The sequence below is a fragment of the Mauremys reevesii genome, linkage group 11, assembly GCF_016161935.1.
Source record: "Mauremys reevesii isolate NIE-2019 linkage group 11, ASM1616193v1, whole genome shotgun sequence".
NCBI lineage: Eukaryota > Metazoa > Chordata > Testudines > Geoemydidae > Mauremys > Mauremys reevesii.
Window position 1 is genome coordinate 10392281 of NC_052633.1, and position 13613 is coordinate 10405893.

The 13613-nt window shown below is 46.9% G+C and overlaps 1 protein-coding gene across 1 annotated transcript in view; it reads left to right on the forward strand.

The window, feature by feature from the left end:
* Window positions 1-8496, forward strand: part of RAMP1 (receptor activity modifying protein 1) — a 143124-nt gene extending 134628 nt beyond the window's left edge. Inside the window, exon 3 of the mRNA XM_039495524.1 lies at window positions 7724-8496. Within this exon, the coding sequence (XP_039351458.1) occupies window positions 7724-7979 (256 nt within the window). The 3' untranslated portion in view covers window positions 7980-8496. The remainder of the gene's footprint in view (window positions 1-7723) is intronic.
* The last annotated feature ends 5117 nt before the right edge of the window (window positions 8497-13613 follow it).

Below are 13613 nucleotides of genomic sequence, written 5' to 3' on the forward strand. Positions count from 1 at the left end.
ACTTGAGACCATTACTCCTTGTTCTGTCATCTTCTACCACTGAGAACAGTCTAGATCCATCCTCTTTGGAACCCCCTTTCAGGTAGTTGAAAGCAGCTATCAAATCCCCCCTCAATCTTCTCTTCTGCAGGCTAAACAATCTCAGTTCCCTCAGCCACTCCTCGTAAGTCATGTGTTCCAGCCCCCTAATAATTTTTGTTGCCCTCCGCTGGACTCTTTCCAATTTTTCCACATCCTTCTTGTAGTGTGGGGCCCAAAACTGGACACAGTACTCCAAATGAGGCCTCACCAGTGCTGAATAGAGGGGAATGATCACATCCCTGGATCTGCTGGAAATGCCCCTACTTATACAACCCAAAATGCCATTAGCCTTCTTGGCAACAAGGGCACACTGTTGACTCATATTCAGCTTTTCATCCACTGTAACCCCTAGGTCCCTTTCTGCAGAACTGCTGCCCAGCCATTCAGTCCCTAGTCTATAGCAGTGCATGGGATTCTTCCGTCCTAAATGCAGGACTCTGCACTTGTCCTTGTTGAACCTCATCATATTTCTTTTGGACCAATCCTCTAATTTGTCTAGGTCCCTCTGTATCCTATCCCTACCCTCCAGCGTATCAACCACTCCTCCCAGTTTAGTGTCATCTGCAAACTTGCTAAGGGTGCAGTCCACACCATCCTCCAGATTGTTAATGAAGATATTGAACAAAACCAGCCCCAGCACCGACCCTTGGGGCACTCCACTTGATACCGGCTGCCAACTAGACATGGAACCATTGATCACTACCCGTTGAGCCCGACCATCTAGCCAGTTTTCTATTCACCTTACCATCCATTCATCCAGCCCAGACTTCTTTAACTTGCTGGCAAGAATACAGTGGGAGACTGTATCAAAAGCTTTGCTAAAGTCCAGAAATAGCACATCCACTGCTTTCCCCTCATCCACAGAGCCGGTTATCTTGTCATAGAAGGCAATTAGGTTAGTCAGGCATGACTTGCCCTTGGTGAATCCATGTTGACTGTTCCTGATCACTTTCCCCTCCTTTAAGTGGTTCAGAATTGATTCCTTGAGGACCTGTTCCATGATTTTTCCAGGGATTGAGGTGAGACTGACTGGCCTGTAGTTCCCTGGATCTTCCTTCTTCCCTTTTTTAAAGATGGGCACTACATTAGCTTTTTTCCAGTCATCCGGGATCTCCCCCGATCACCATGATTTTTCAAAGATAATGGCCAATGGCTCTGCAATCTCATCGGCCAACTCCTTTAGCACCCTCGGATGCAGTGCATCCGGCCCCATGGACTTGTGCTTGTCCAGCTTTTCCCAAATGATTAAACATGAGGGGTTAGGTGGAAGTCAAATCAGTCCGAGTTTCTAAGCAACCTCTTCATTTTTCACTTTGTGGAGGGTTTTTTCCCCCCCAGCTTTTCTTCTTCTTCTTCTTCTTCTTCTTCTTCTTCTTTTTTAACTGCCTCACAGCTAGACTCCAGATATGTCATCTGTTAAAGACATGGGCCAACAAAGAAAAGGAAGTGGTTTCCAAGCAACAGGAACTACACCACCGTTTTCTGGATTGATTGTAGCCCTCTGACTCAGATATCCTTTTATTCATCCATTCTCCAGTGTGGCAGTTCTCTGCATGCTCCCTCAGTGATCAGAGAACTGGACACCTACAGCGTAATTTCAGTACAAAAGCCACATTGATAATTATCTCACAGCAATAGGCAAACGGAAATACAGCCTCTGAGGAGACCCATAGGGCTCCATGGTTTAAAGAACAGAACATGAGTGGGTGCAGTATGACTGTTACAATCATGGTCTGACTGCGTGACTGGGATTTGAAAATTCTGTTCTTTACTAGCAGTGCTGCAGTCGGAACTGGTTGAAGCCACTCAGACGTAGGCCAGTATGTAGTTTCCAAATTTCAGATCACTTACCGTCTCCGGGTATTCTGGAGATGCCTTTGGGTGGGCTGAGGGCTCCCACATTGAATGACATTTTGCGACCGTCTGAGAGATGGCACCATACCCAATGCTGAACAGATCTCAGAAGGTCGATGGGTGTGGTGAAAATAAGCAGGAATTTGGATGTTCACCTGAACCTCTCTGGGATGTAGAATTGAGATGTTGTGAGAACAGGTGACTCTAGAAGATTTCCAGTACTTTCTGTCACTTTTGTGGTCGGAGATACCATGGGACTTTGTCCTGTAGGGGTACTTCTGACTCCAGTCCTGACCACAAAGTGCTGGGGAAGGGAAAACAAAAGTTCTCTCTTGACACTCAGAAAAAGATGGGTTTGATTTTGGTGTGCTGCCTGGGCAATGGTTCCGATCAGTTTTTATTTTGTGTGAACCGTTTCACCCACTTCTAATTATTCACCCCACCTGTCACCATCTTACTGGGCAGCACCAATTGGCCACAGCTCGAAATCACTCCCCGAATTTCTTCCTTCTGGGTGTGGTATGAAAATGTGGCAGTCCCTGGTGTCGCAGTTTTAGGGTAACCGCACCTGTATCTCCCCTCTGTGGTCCCTCAAGGGCACTCACTTAGGTTACCGGCTCCCAGCCGTCACCTCTCTTGGGCAGAGACCCACTTCTCTCTCTCTCTCTTTCTCTCTCTCTGACTGGGGTTTTAAGGCTTCACAGTCCCCTGCCTAAACACCAGTGCCTGTGCTTTGCTGTCTCTCTGCAGGCCGGCGTTACAAGCTAGCATACAGCCCTTTCGAAGCAAGCCCACTTATTCTTAAGAGGAAAGCATTACAGAGAAAACAAAAACAATATACGGTATATCCATGCTGAAAACTTACCCGAGGTCCCCCGTTTAGTGTTATGGGGCCCTAACAGGCAGGCCAAGACCCTTCCAACCATTCTGCAAGGATTGGGACCCCCCCTCCCTTTGGATAGAAGGTCTTGCCCATTTGCTGGACCAAACTAAAGGCCCTGGGTGAGTTCAAACACAGCCCTTTTAAGCCAAACCCCGTTCTTGGTTTTCCTAGTCTCAGGAAACCCAGTTTGAACCAATATACATGAGCCTCCCCAGAGGGTGGTGTCTCTCTCTCCGTGTTTACAATGTGAGTGAGTCATCTTAATCAGCCCCCACAGTTTGAGTTCCTGAAGGAGCCAGGGTTACCCTTCTCGTCCACTAGAACACAGTCATACACATGATCCCTGGGTCCCAGTGACACATCAACTTAATACCGTATGTCCCCCAAAGATACTGCATGGGGCTGCAATGTCTGTCGCACCTGGCACCTGTGCAGAGGGGGTGGAATTACCAATAAGTGGTGTCAACCAAAAGCTCTTCCCACACGTGTCCATTTACATAGAGGAAAGAACCCTGGATGTGAGGGGCCTATGTTCTTACTGGGCCCTATCCCTGACTCCAGCTGAACTGCACACTGTGCGTGGGGGTAATTCCTTTGCCCTGAACTCGAGCATCCCAAGGGCTGCTAATGATCCTAAGCAGCCAAAATTACAGCCACAGATATTGGACACCTGCCATACAACTGCATTTTGCTCTGTGTCCTGCACTGGCGCGCACAGTGATCTGTCGTGCAAGTCATGGAGAAGAAACTGGAGAATGAAGAACCCAGTTTGACAAGTCATAAAATCTGAGCCCTGCAGCAGCTTCCCTGAAGTGCTGCACGGTACAAGGGTTAGTATTTAGCTGTCTTTGTTTTACATCTTTCCCCTGGGGGACACTCTGAAATACTTTCTGTTTGGAAATTCTGCTGCTCAGATGGCAGGGCCCAAGCCAGCTGCCCCTCTGCAACGGGACTCTGCTTCACAATGAGGGGCGGGGGGCAGAATTAGGCCCTTAGGTTTTCTGGGTTTCTTTTTCTTTCCTAGGGGCTAGATTGTGCCTTTCAGCACAGCCGCAAGCAGCTGCACACACATACCTTTGCTCCCTCTTGGTTTTTTGGGGAGGGGAGAGATGAGGTGGGGGAGGACGGAAGGAAGGATTAAGAGGATGAGGAGGAGGGAGTAACTTGTTGCAACCCCTTGCAAATGTGCAGTTTGCTCCCCCTTGCACCTAGCCAATTGCTGTGCTCCCCAAGTGGAAATGAAGCCCCACCCCACCTGCTGGCTTCCAGGGGCTGTGCTTCACACCAGACCCAAGATGTGGGGGGGGAGAAGCCTTCCCCACACTGCCTTGCTCAGGCAAAGATGACAAGGGATGATCTAACCTTTGGGTTTCTTACTAAAGACCTTTGCGTGAACTCAGTATCTGCCACTAGGAGTTCATCTGCTCCTGCTTGTATCTGCAGGAATGAATGTTTGACACGGGGCCATAGTTAGCTAGAACTGAAATATCCAAGTTGGGCTTCTTCAGTGTTGCTCAAACTATTGTGTGTTTGAAGGAGAAAGGGAAGATACCTTCTGTCAATCAGGCATTGGCTATTTCGATCAGGAGTGGCACCAGTTGTTCATGACTCATTTCACAAGCCAGGATGGGCATGGGTCAGATTCACAAGTCTTGGGTTGAGACTCCTTTAAGACGTCCTGAACTTCTTGGTGAGTGAATGTACTGAACTCTGGGTGAGCTGTTGATTGGTGGATATTGGTACTGGTATTGGCAGTGCTTGTTACTGGGCTCTGATGCAGATTCCAGTGACTCAGGATTAATGATGCTGTTTACCACCTTGGATAACTCTTGGGGAAGGATTTGGCAGCCTCAGTGGAGGCTGGTTGGAAGGTTCATTTGGCCTGTAATACAGGCTCAGCATAGGCTTTGAGAAATAAGTTATGTTTCATCCTATCTGAATCAGCCTTTGTTTCCCTACCATTGATGCTTGAGTTTCTGCCCCTCTCTTCATCTGCCGCAGGGTGTCAGAAAACCAGGGAGATCTGTGTGGGTGGTGGGGAGGAAGGAGTCGCTTGGGGGCCAGTATGTCAATGGCCAAGACCAGTGTAGAATGGTAACTATTTACCAGGTCCTCGGCTCCTCGTCCTGTGGGCGAGGTTGTCCTTTAGCAAGCGTTGTAATTTGTTGGAGTGCATGAATCATCGTAATCGAATCAGGATCTTTGGTCCATCTTGTGACCTGGGACCTGGAAAGTCTCTGACCACTGCCTTAATGAGGTGATGGTCTGTCCAAGACAGTGGCTGGGTTGTGATGTCCTCTGTCTTGACATCTAGGCCAAAAATCAAGTCAGTTGCCATGTGGGTTGGACCAGAGATGAGACAAGTGAGGAGATGAATTTTCTGGCTTTCGCATCCACAGCCTTGTTGATGTGTCTGTTGAAATCTCCCAGGACAAGAAGTCTTGGATATTTCACTACTATCATGGACTTTTTCTTCATCAACATCACTTATGTTATGTGATTCCACCCCTCTCTCCCCACCCTCAACCCCCCCCACACACAAAGCCTCTCCCCCAAAATATCAGGAAAAACGGTTTGTATAGCTGGTCTTTTCTAAGATGGGTGTTAATTAAAATCAAGGTTCTACTGTACTGATGCTCAGAGGAAACCTTGAGATACCTTTCCTAAACTTAATCAGCATAAAAAAGTATTACCTACTGGTTACCACTAATTTTTGCAGAGTGCTTAATTTGTCAAAATAATATATTTCAACATAGATTGAACATAGTATTCTTTCTTGGCTTTGCAGAAACTGGAAACGTTGGCCATGAATTTTTATTGGTCTGCAGTTGAGGGTATAAAAAACCTGTCTGGAGAATTAATGCTAAACAGACTATTTTTAAAAGCTGCCTTGAAATCTCAGTAGCTGTTCAGTATAGTAGGGATACATTTAAGTTACAAGTGTATCAAAGGATTACTAAATAAAGTACACTGTAATATGCAATATAAATAAGTGGGGGGTCTAGCATAAAGGGCCTTTTTGCACCCCTTAATAAAAGAGAACTAACAGCAAGGATTACAATCAAATAAACTAGCCACTCTCCTACACATCCACCAAAAATCATATTATAAATGCTGTAGAATTCCCTGTGACATTTCACTCCATATTCTTTATGAAAACATGCTTACAATATGAATGACATAACTGAGATGTACTTTATGCTAGATGGGTCTTGTAAGCTATCATTGGAAAGGTTATAATTTACTGGCTGTGATTATCCAATTTGTATGCCTGGATCATTTCTGTATCTGAAGTTAGGAATATTGACTATGTATCTGTATTTCAACTACACTACTTTGGGTGATGGCCCCTGCTAACGCTTCAGGTACAACAATGGAAAAGCCAGACAGGGCAGATGGCCCATCAGTGAGGACAATGGATTGTGAAAAGGCTTGGCCTTCCTACAGACGGACACTCCATACTGCCACTGACTAATGGACGCTGTGATGCTACAGTTAGGTGGTCTAAACATTACCTGGGACTTCTTATAACTTTCCACTGGAAGGGAAGGGGGGTCAAGCTTGGGAAACAAAGGATTCCCACCTTATGTAAATCCTGTTTAAGGGTTGGGAGGAAGGCACACAGGACGACTCCTCTCCATGGCCTGTCAGCCCAAGAAGAAAGACTGCAAAAGGGAAGGCAGAGTCCAAACTGAGACAGGGGTCCAGTCTGAAAAGGAATATCACTGGAACTTTGAACCCACAGAAACTTTGCAACCTGCCTAAAATAACATTTAGGATGAGAATTTACATTTTGTAACTTGTTTCTTAAGTACATTGAGCTTAGCTTGCGTATTTTGCTTTATTTGGTCAGTAATCTGCTTTGTTCTGCCTGTTATCTCTTATAGTCACTTAAAATTCATATCTCCCTCCACATTGAGGGAGGGGGCAAATTTCATAAAACCTTTGGGTTTGTGCCCCTTAAAGGGAGTGGGCACCAGGGTGTTGGGACAAGCCCCTAAGGCTGAATCTTCTCTGTCTCTCTGTGCCGCTGGGTGTGGCCCTGCTTGTGAGCCTCACCCAGCAAGGCCACGTAAAGGGGACCCAGGCTGGAAGAATAGACAGGCTCAGTGGTGTCTCAGCACATCAGGTGACACCCCAAAGGGCCCAAACCCATCACATGCCCAACCTGACAACAGCACAGCTTGAAAAGGAACACAAGTTTTGCATTCATTGTCTGGATCTCTTGTGCATGTGAAATCCTGTCTGCTTCCAACATGAAGAATTGTGGGTTTGGGGGCTCATTAGCCAGTGGTGGATCAGAGCTGGTGATTGCTATTGTTCTCAGATATGCTGTAAATGTACGGTGCAGGCATTTCAGTCACCCCAGTTGGTGCTTTCCCCTGAGCTATGGATGTCATCAACTGTGATGTTTGCTGATCTTTTTCTAAGCATTAATTTGTTTTATTTTCCTCACAAATCTAGGTTCTAAAGCCCTTTAGAGTGTTTCTTTGAGGAGCAAGTTAGCACAGTGAATACCCCTCACCGTTCTCTCCTTGACATTTTTGCATTATTGCTCAGTCAAGCATGAAGCACTTGCGGTCTCATCACCTCAGGCTGTGACTGCATCTGATCCCACAAGCTCGGCAGTCTCAGATCTTGGGCTTGTTACGTGCTTCTAAGACCAGGGAGAGCTGAGGGTCCTTTCACCTCACAGGATCCAGCCCTCAGGCTTGGCCGATAGTGTCCAGTGTAATTAGAGCTGAGAGGCCCAGTTTTCAAAGCAGCTCCCACTGCTGCCAGGCAGAGTTTTGGGTGCTGAGCATCTCTGCAGAGCAAACCCGGAGGTGTTTTAGCTCACTCTGTTTGGTGAATGACAGCTCTGAACTCATCTAGCTTTCTGACTATTGCCTTCTTCTTTTCCAGCTCCTACGTCGAGCTCACCAACTGCACCCTCCTGATAGCCGAGAAACTAGCTTGCTATTGGCCGAACCAGCTGGTGGACGAGTTCTTCATAGCCATTCACAAGCACTATTTCAAAAATTGCTCCCTCTCTGGGAGGTCTCTACGCGACCCACCGAACAACATCCTATACCCGTTCCTTGTGGTCCCCATCCTCATCACCCTGCTCATGACGGCACTGGTGGTGTGGCGGAGCAAGCGGAGCGAGGGCATTGTGTAAGCTAGCGTGCCCCAGGATCTCACTAAATCAATCGAGACCTATCTTCCTGTGGACTAATCCCTCTCTGTCAGACTCAGCAAGCCCTTGTGGAATCAGCAGCACGTTGGAAGCTTGGTAACCCTAAGGCAAAATGTGGAGAAAGAACAGTGCACACTTGACGTTTAACACTGTCCTGACCAGAGAGGTGTGCTGTACCTATATACATTTCCTCTGGATAACAACCCTTTATTCAGGCAGAGATGACATGCTTTGGACTAATGCCACTTCTCAATAATTACTCTCGGTCACTGCAGCACTTCTTGCAAACCAATTACTTGGTCATTTTAAAAATCATTTATAAAGACAATTAATTGAAAAGGTAGATCTATATGTAACGATTAGTGTTTATATACTTAATCAGTAATCAGCCACAGGATGGATCGGTTGAGGTACCGTTCTGTAGACATCTAATTATTATAATTTATTTCTTGCAGAGTTTTGGCTTGAGTGCTTCTGAATTCTATCGTTGTTAATTAAAGGAACCCTTGATTACTTTGCAAACTGCTGTTGTCAGTTTTTGCTTATAACATACTGAAATACTGCCGCACTGCCTAGCTACACAGAAGCCAGACTTTTCAAGGTTAAAAGAGATTTTTGCAAGTTATTTCTCTTATTGTTTCATAGAACTGTAGAAATGTAGGGCAGGAAGGGACCATGAGAGGTCATCAAGTCCAGCCCCCTGCTCTGAGGCAAGGCCAAGTAAACCTAAACCATTGTTGACAGGTATTTGTCCAGCTTGTTCTCAAAAACTTTCACTGATGCAGATTCCACAACCTCCCTTGGTAGCCAGTTCCAGAGCTTAAGTATGCTGATAGTTAGAAAGTTTCTCATAATATCTAAGGGATAGCTAGAGACCTCGGCCAAGATCAGGGCCCCATAGTGCCCTGTGCACTGTGCAAACATAACAAAAGACAATCCCAGCCCTAGAGAGCTTACAATCTAAACAGAGAGGGGGGGGAAGGAAAGATTCTTCCATGGGGAACTGAGGCACAGATAGATTTAAGTGACTTACCCAGGGAGTTTGCGGCAAAGCTGGGAACTGAATGCAGCCTAAAGCTCAGTCTGGGGCCTTCACCACAAGCCTATTCTTCCTTCCTTGTGGTACTTGTCAGGAGGAAGCTGCTATACACGTTAGCATGAGTAATTATCATACATATTGTTGGCAAGTTTGTTCCACTCTAAAATCTTATTCATGAGATTTCTGACTGTCTCCAAGATTGACAGGCAGTGTTAACACCCACCCACACACAGAGTCATGCTCCCTTCCTCCACAACCATAGAACACATCACATTTTATAGTCCCCAAACACCTTAAGTGTCCAGCCACAGTCTGAATGAGGGGCAGGTGCAGGAAGCAATGGAGCAAAACACAGTGAGACATGGCACTGAAACAGTGGATGAACACAGTCAGGGGCGGCTCTAGACATTTTGCCGCCCCAAGCATGGTGGCATGCCGCGGTGGGGGGCGCTATGCTGGCCGCCGGGAGGGCGGCAGGCGGCTCTGGTGGACCTCCCGCAGGCGTGCCTGCAGAGGGTCCGCTGGTCTCGTGGTCCCCTGGAGCCGCCTGCCGCCCTCCCGGCAGCCGGCATAGTCCCCCCCGCGGCATGCTGCCCCAAGCACGCGCTTGGTGTGCTGGGGCCTGGAGCCGCCCCTGAACACAGCAGTTGGTTATAGCAAAAGCACTGCTTGTTCCTAACAGAATAAGGTCTTGGAAGCAGAACTGTTGCTCTTCTAGGTTGTTTTCCTTGATTCATTTTCCTCCTCTAATTCTAGTGAATGGTCCATTGGCCAATGCTGAGACCCCAAAATATTATTGGAAAACTGACTTATTCCAAGATTTGTAGGGTACAGAAATGCAGCTTCAATCCTGGAAAGCTCTCCTCACCTCCACGGGCTCTCCAGGTGGCTGTTACAATGAGCCTTGTGCTTCCTCTAGGCTGCTAATCTCCATCCTGGTCCCTCACTTTCTCTAAACTCAAAACACCTTCTCCAATGAAAATTGTATTTAGGTCCCAATAATCCTGCTCCCACTGAAGGGGCGAGTGGTATGTGGAGGATGGGGGAAAAGGAGAGAATATCAGGGTTGGAAGGGACCTCAGGAGGTCATCTAGTCCAACCCCCTCACAGATTTTTGCCCCACATCCCTAAATGGCCCCCCTCAAGGATTGAGCTTATAACCCTGGGTTTAGCAGACCAATGCTCTCAAACCACTGAGCTATCCTTCCTCCCCTGAGGTTGCTGTTGGTTTCATTGTTAGTAGGATACGTCCCTTATACTGGGGTTGATAGCAGTTTAAGCTGGTTAAGCTATACTGTTCCATTTGCTTATTGCTCAGCCTTATGACATGCATGGAAGGTGCTCGATAAGTTATGATAAAATACGGAGATATTGCAGTTTAAATGCTTTTGTGCTGTTTTCATACTGCATGAAGATTGCAAAGCTATTTTTATTATCATTAGTTAAATCTCCTCGTCCTTAAATCAGGATTCATGGCCTTGGGCCTCTTAGTGGAAAATGTGTATTTTGTTCCAGACCAAAGCAGCATGACATTGTCTACGAAGGTTTGAAATATTTCACAGTATTCTGTAATAAGGAATAAGCATGTTGCCAAAGGGGTTAAGATGAGAGGGGGTTTCTGAGGAGAACAGCTTTGTCATGGAGCAGGGACAGGGTGATTCAGAAAGCAACAACTTCCCCTGGAAACAAGAACTTTTCTGCCCACTGGAGCCTAGATCTGGGTGAGAACAAATTATAATTGTATTGTAGTTTTTTAGGCTAGATGGGACTTGAACCCACAATCTTTGGGTTAGGCAGTGAATGCCTGATTCATTTGGCCACTGGGGTCCTTCTACTTGTACTGTGGAAGATGCAGGAACTTAAGCAGCCACTCAAATGGGCTCATTCAGACAGCAGCACATGCATGTTCTAACTAAATGGTTCACGCACAGTAGCATGAAAAATAAACATCCGCATTTCCAATAATGGGCACCTAAAGTTAGGTTCCTAAGACCAGGTCCTGGTATTTGTGCCTAACTCCCATTGAAATCAATGGATGTTAAACACTTAAATTCCTCTGAGGATTTGAGCCCCAAGCCTGATTTTTTCAAAAGAGATGAGCACTTGGTGAGATGAGACCCTGGACTTCAGAAAAGCAGACTTTGACTCCCTCAGGGAACTGATGGGCAAGGTCCCCTGGGAGAATAACATGACGGGGAAAGGAGTCGAGGAAAGCTGGCTGTATTTTAAAGAAACCTTATTGAGGTTGCAGGAACAAACCATCCCGATGTGTAGGAAGAAAAGTAAATATGGCAGGAGACCAGCTTGGCTTAACAATGAAATCCTTGCTCGTCTTAAACACAAAAAAACAGCTTACAAGAGGTGGAAGATTGGACAAATAACCAGGGAGGAGTATAAAAGCAGGTGTGAAATTAGGAAGGCCAAATCACACTTGGAGTTGCAGCTAGCCAGAGATGTTAGGAGTAACAAGAAGGGTTTCTTTAGGTATGTTAGCAACAGGAAGAAAGTCAAGGAAAGTGTGGGCCCCCTGCTGAATGAGGGAGGGAACCTAGTGACGGAGGATGTGGAGAAAGCTAGTGTACTCAATGCTTTTTTTGCCTCTGTCTTCACAGACAAGGTCAGCTCCCAGACAGCTGCACTCTGCAGCACGGTATGGGGAGGAGGTGACCAGCTCTCTGTGGAGAAAGAAGTCATTCGGGACTATTTAGGAAAGCTGGACGAGCACAAGTCCATGGGGCCGGATGCGCTGCATCCGAGGGTGCTAAAGGAGTTGGCCGATGAGATTGCAGAGCCATTGGACACTATCTTTGAAAAATCATGGCAATCGGGGGAGGTCCCAGACGACTGGACAAAAGCTAATGTAGTGCCCATCTTTAAAAAAGGGAAGAAGGAAGGGAACTACAGGCCAGTCAGTCTCACCTCAGTCCCTGGAAAAATCATGGAACAGGTCCTCAAGGAATCAATCCTGAACCACTTAAAGGAGGGGAAAGTGATCAGGAACAGTCAGCATGGATTCACCAAGGGCAAGTCATGCCTGACTAACCTAATTGCCTTCTATGATGAGATAACCGGCTCTGTGGATGAGGGGAAAGCAGTGGATGTGCTATTTCTGGACTTTAGCAAAGCTTTTGATACAGTCTCCCACAGTATTCTTGCCAGCAAGTTAAAGAAGTCTGGGCTGGATGAATGGACGGTAAGGTGGATAGAAAACTGGCTAGATGGTCGGGCTCAACGGGTAGTGATCAATGGTTCCATATCTAGTTGGCAGCCAGTATCAAGTGGAGTGCCCCAAGGGTCGGTGCTGGGGCCGGTTTTGTTCAATATCTTCATTAACAATCTGGAGGATGGTGTGGACTGCACCCTTAGCAAGTTTGCAGATGACACTAAACTGGGAGGAGTGGTTGATACGCTGGAGGGTAGGGATAGGATACAGAGGGACCTAGACAAATTAGAGGATTGGACCAAAAGAAATATGATGAGGTTCAACAAGGACAAGTGCAGAGTCCTGCACTTAGGACGGAAGAATCTCATGCACTGTTACAGACTAGGGACCGAATGGCTGGGCAGCAGTTCTGCAGAAAAGGACCTAGGGGTTACGGTGGACGAAAAGCTGAATATGAGTCAACAGTGTGCCCTTGTTGCCAAGAAGGCTAATGGCATTTTGGGTTGTATAAGTAGGGGCATTTCCAGCAGATCGAGGGATGTGATCATTCCCCTCTACTCAGCATTGGTGAGGCCTCATTTGGAGTACTGTGTCCAGTTTTGGGCCCCACACTACAAGAAGGATGTGGATAAATTGGAGAGAGTCCAGCGGAGGGCAACAAAAATGATTAGGGGGCTGGAGCACATGACTTATGAGGAGAGGCTGAGGGAACTGGGATTGTTTAGTCTGCAGAAGAGAAGAATAAGGGGGGATGATAGCTGCTTTCAACTACCTGAAAGGGGGTTCCAAAGAGGATGGATCTAGACTGTTCTCAGTGGTAGAAGATGACAGAACAAGGAGTAATGGTCTCAAGTTGCAGAGGGGGACGTTTAGGTTGGACATTAGGAAAAACTTTTTCACTAGTAGGGTGGTGAAGAACTGGAATGGGTTACCTAGGGAGGTAGTGGAATCTCCTTCCTTAGAGGTTTTTAAGGTCAGGCTTGACAAAGCCCTGGCTGGGATGATTTAGTTGGGTTTGGTCCTGCTTTGAGCAGGGGGTTGGACTAGATGACCTCCTGAGGTCCCTTCCAACCCTGAGATTCTATGATTCTATGACTTCCCACTGCAGTCCTAGCCAAATGCTTTTGAATCTCACACAGATCCCAACTGGATGCGCTCCCCAGGGCTGGATTCTTTACCCTCCTCTTCTCTGGTGTCCTGCAGCATTTTTCTTTCCTGCTGCCACAGTCTCCTCTTTTTCAAGGTGGGGGGCGGGGGCGTTACAGAGTTCCACTGAAAGACAGCAGAGTTATAAGACCCAGCACCCACATTGCAGGACCACCTTTATATCTAACCACGGGGGGTCCTCATTTTGAAAAGCATCTAATTGACTTTATGATGTATAAAGCCCACACTGGCAGTGACAGGGTTACAG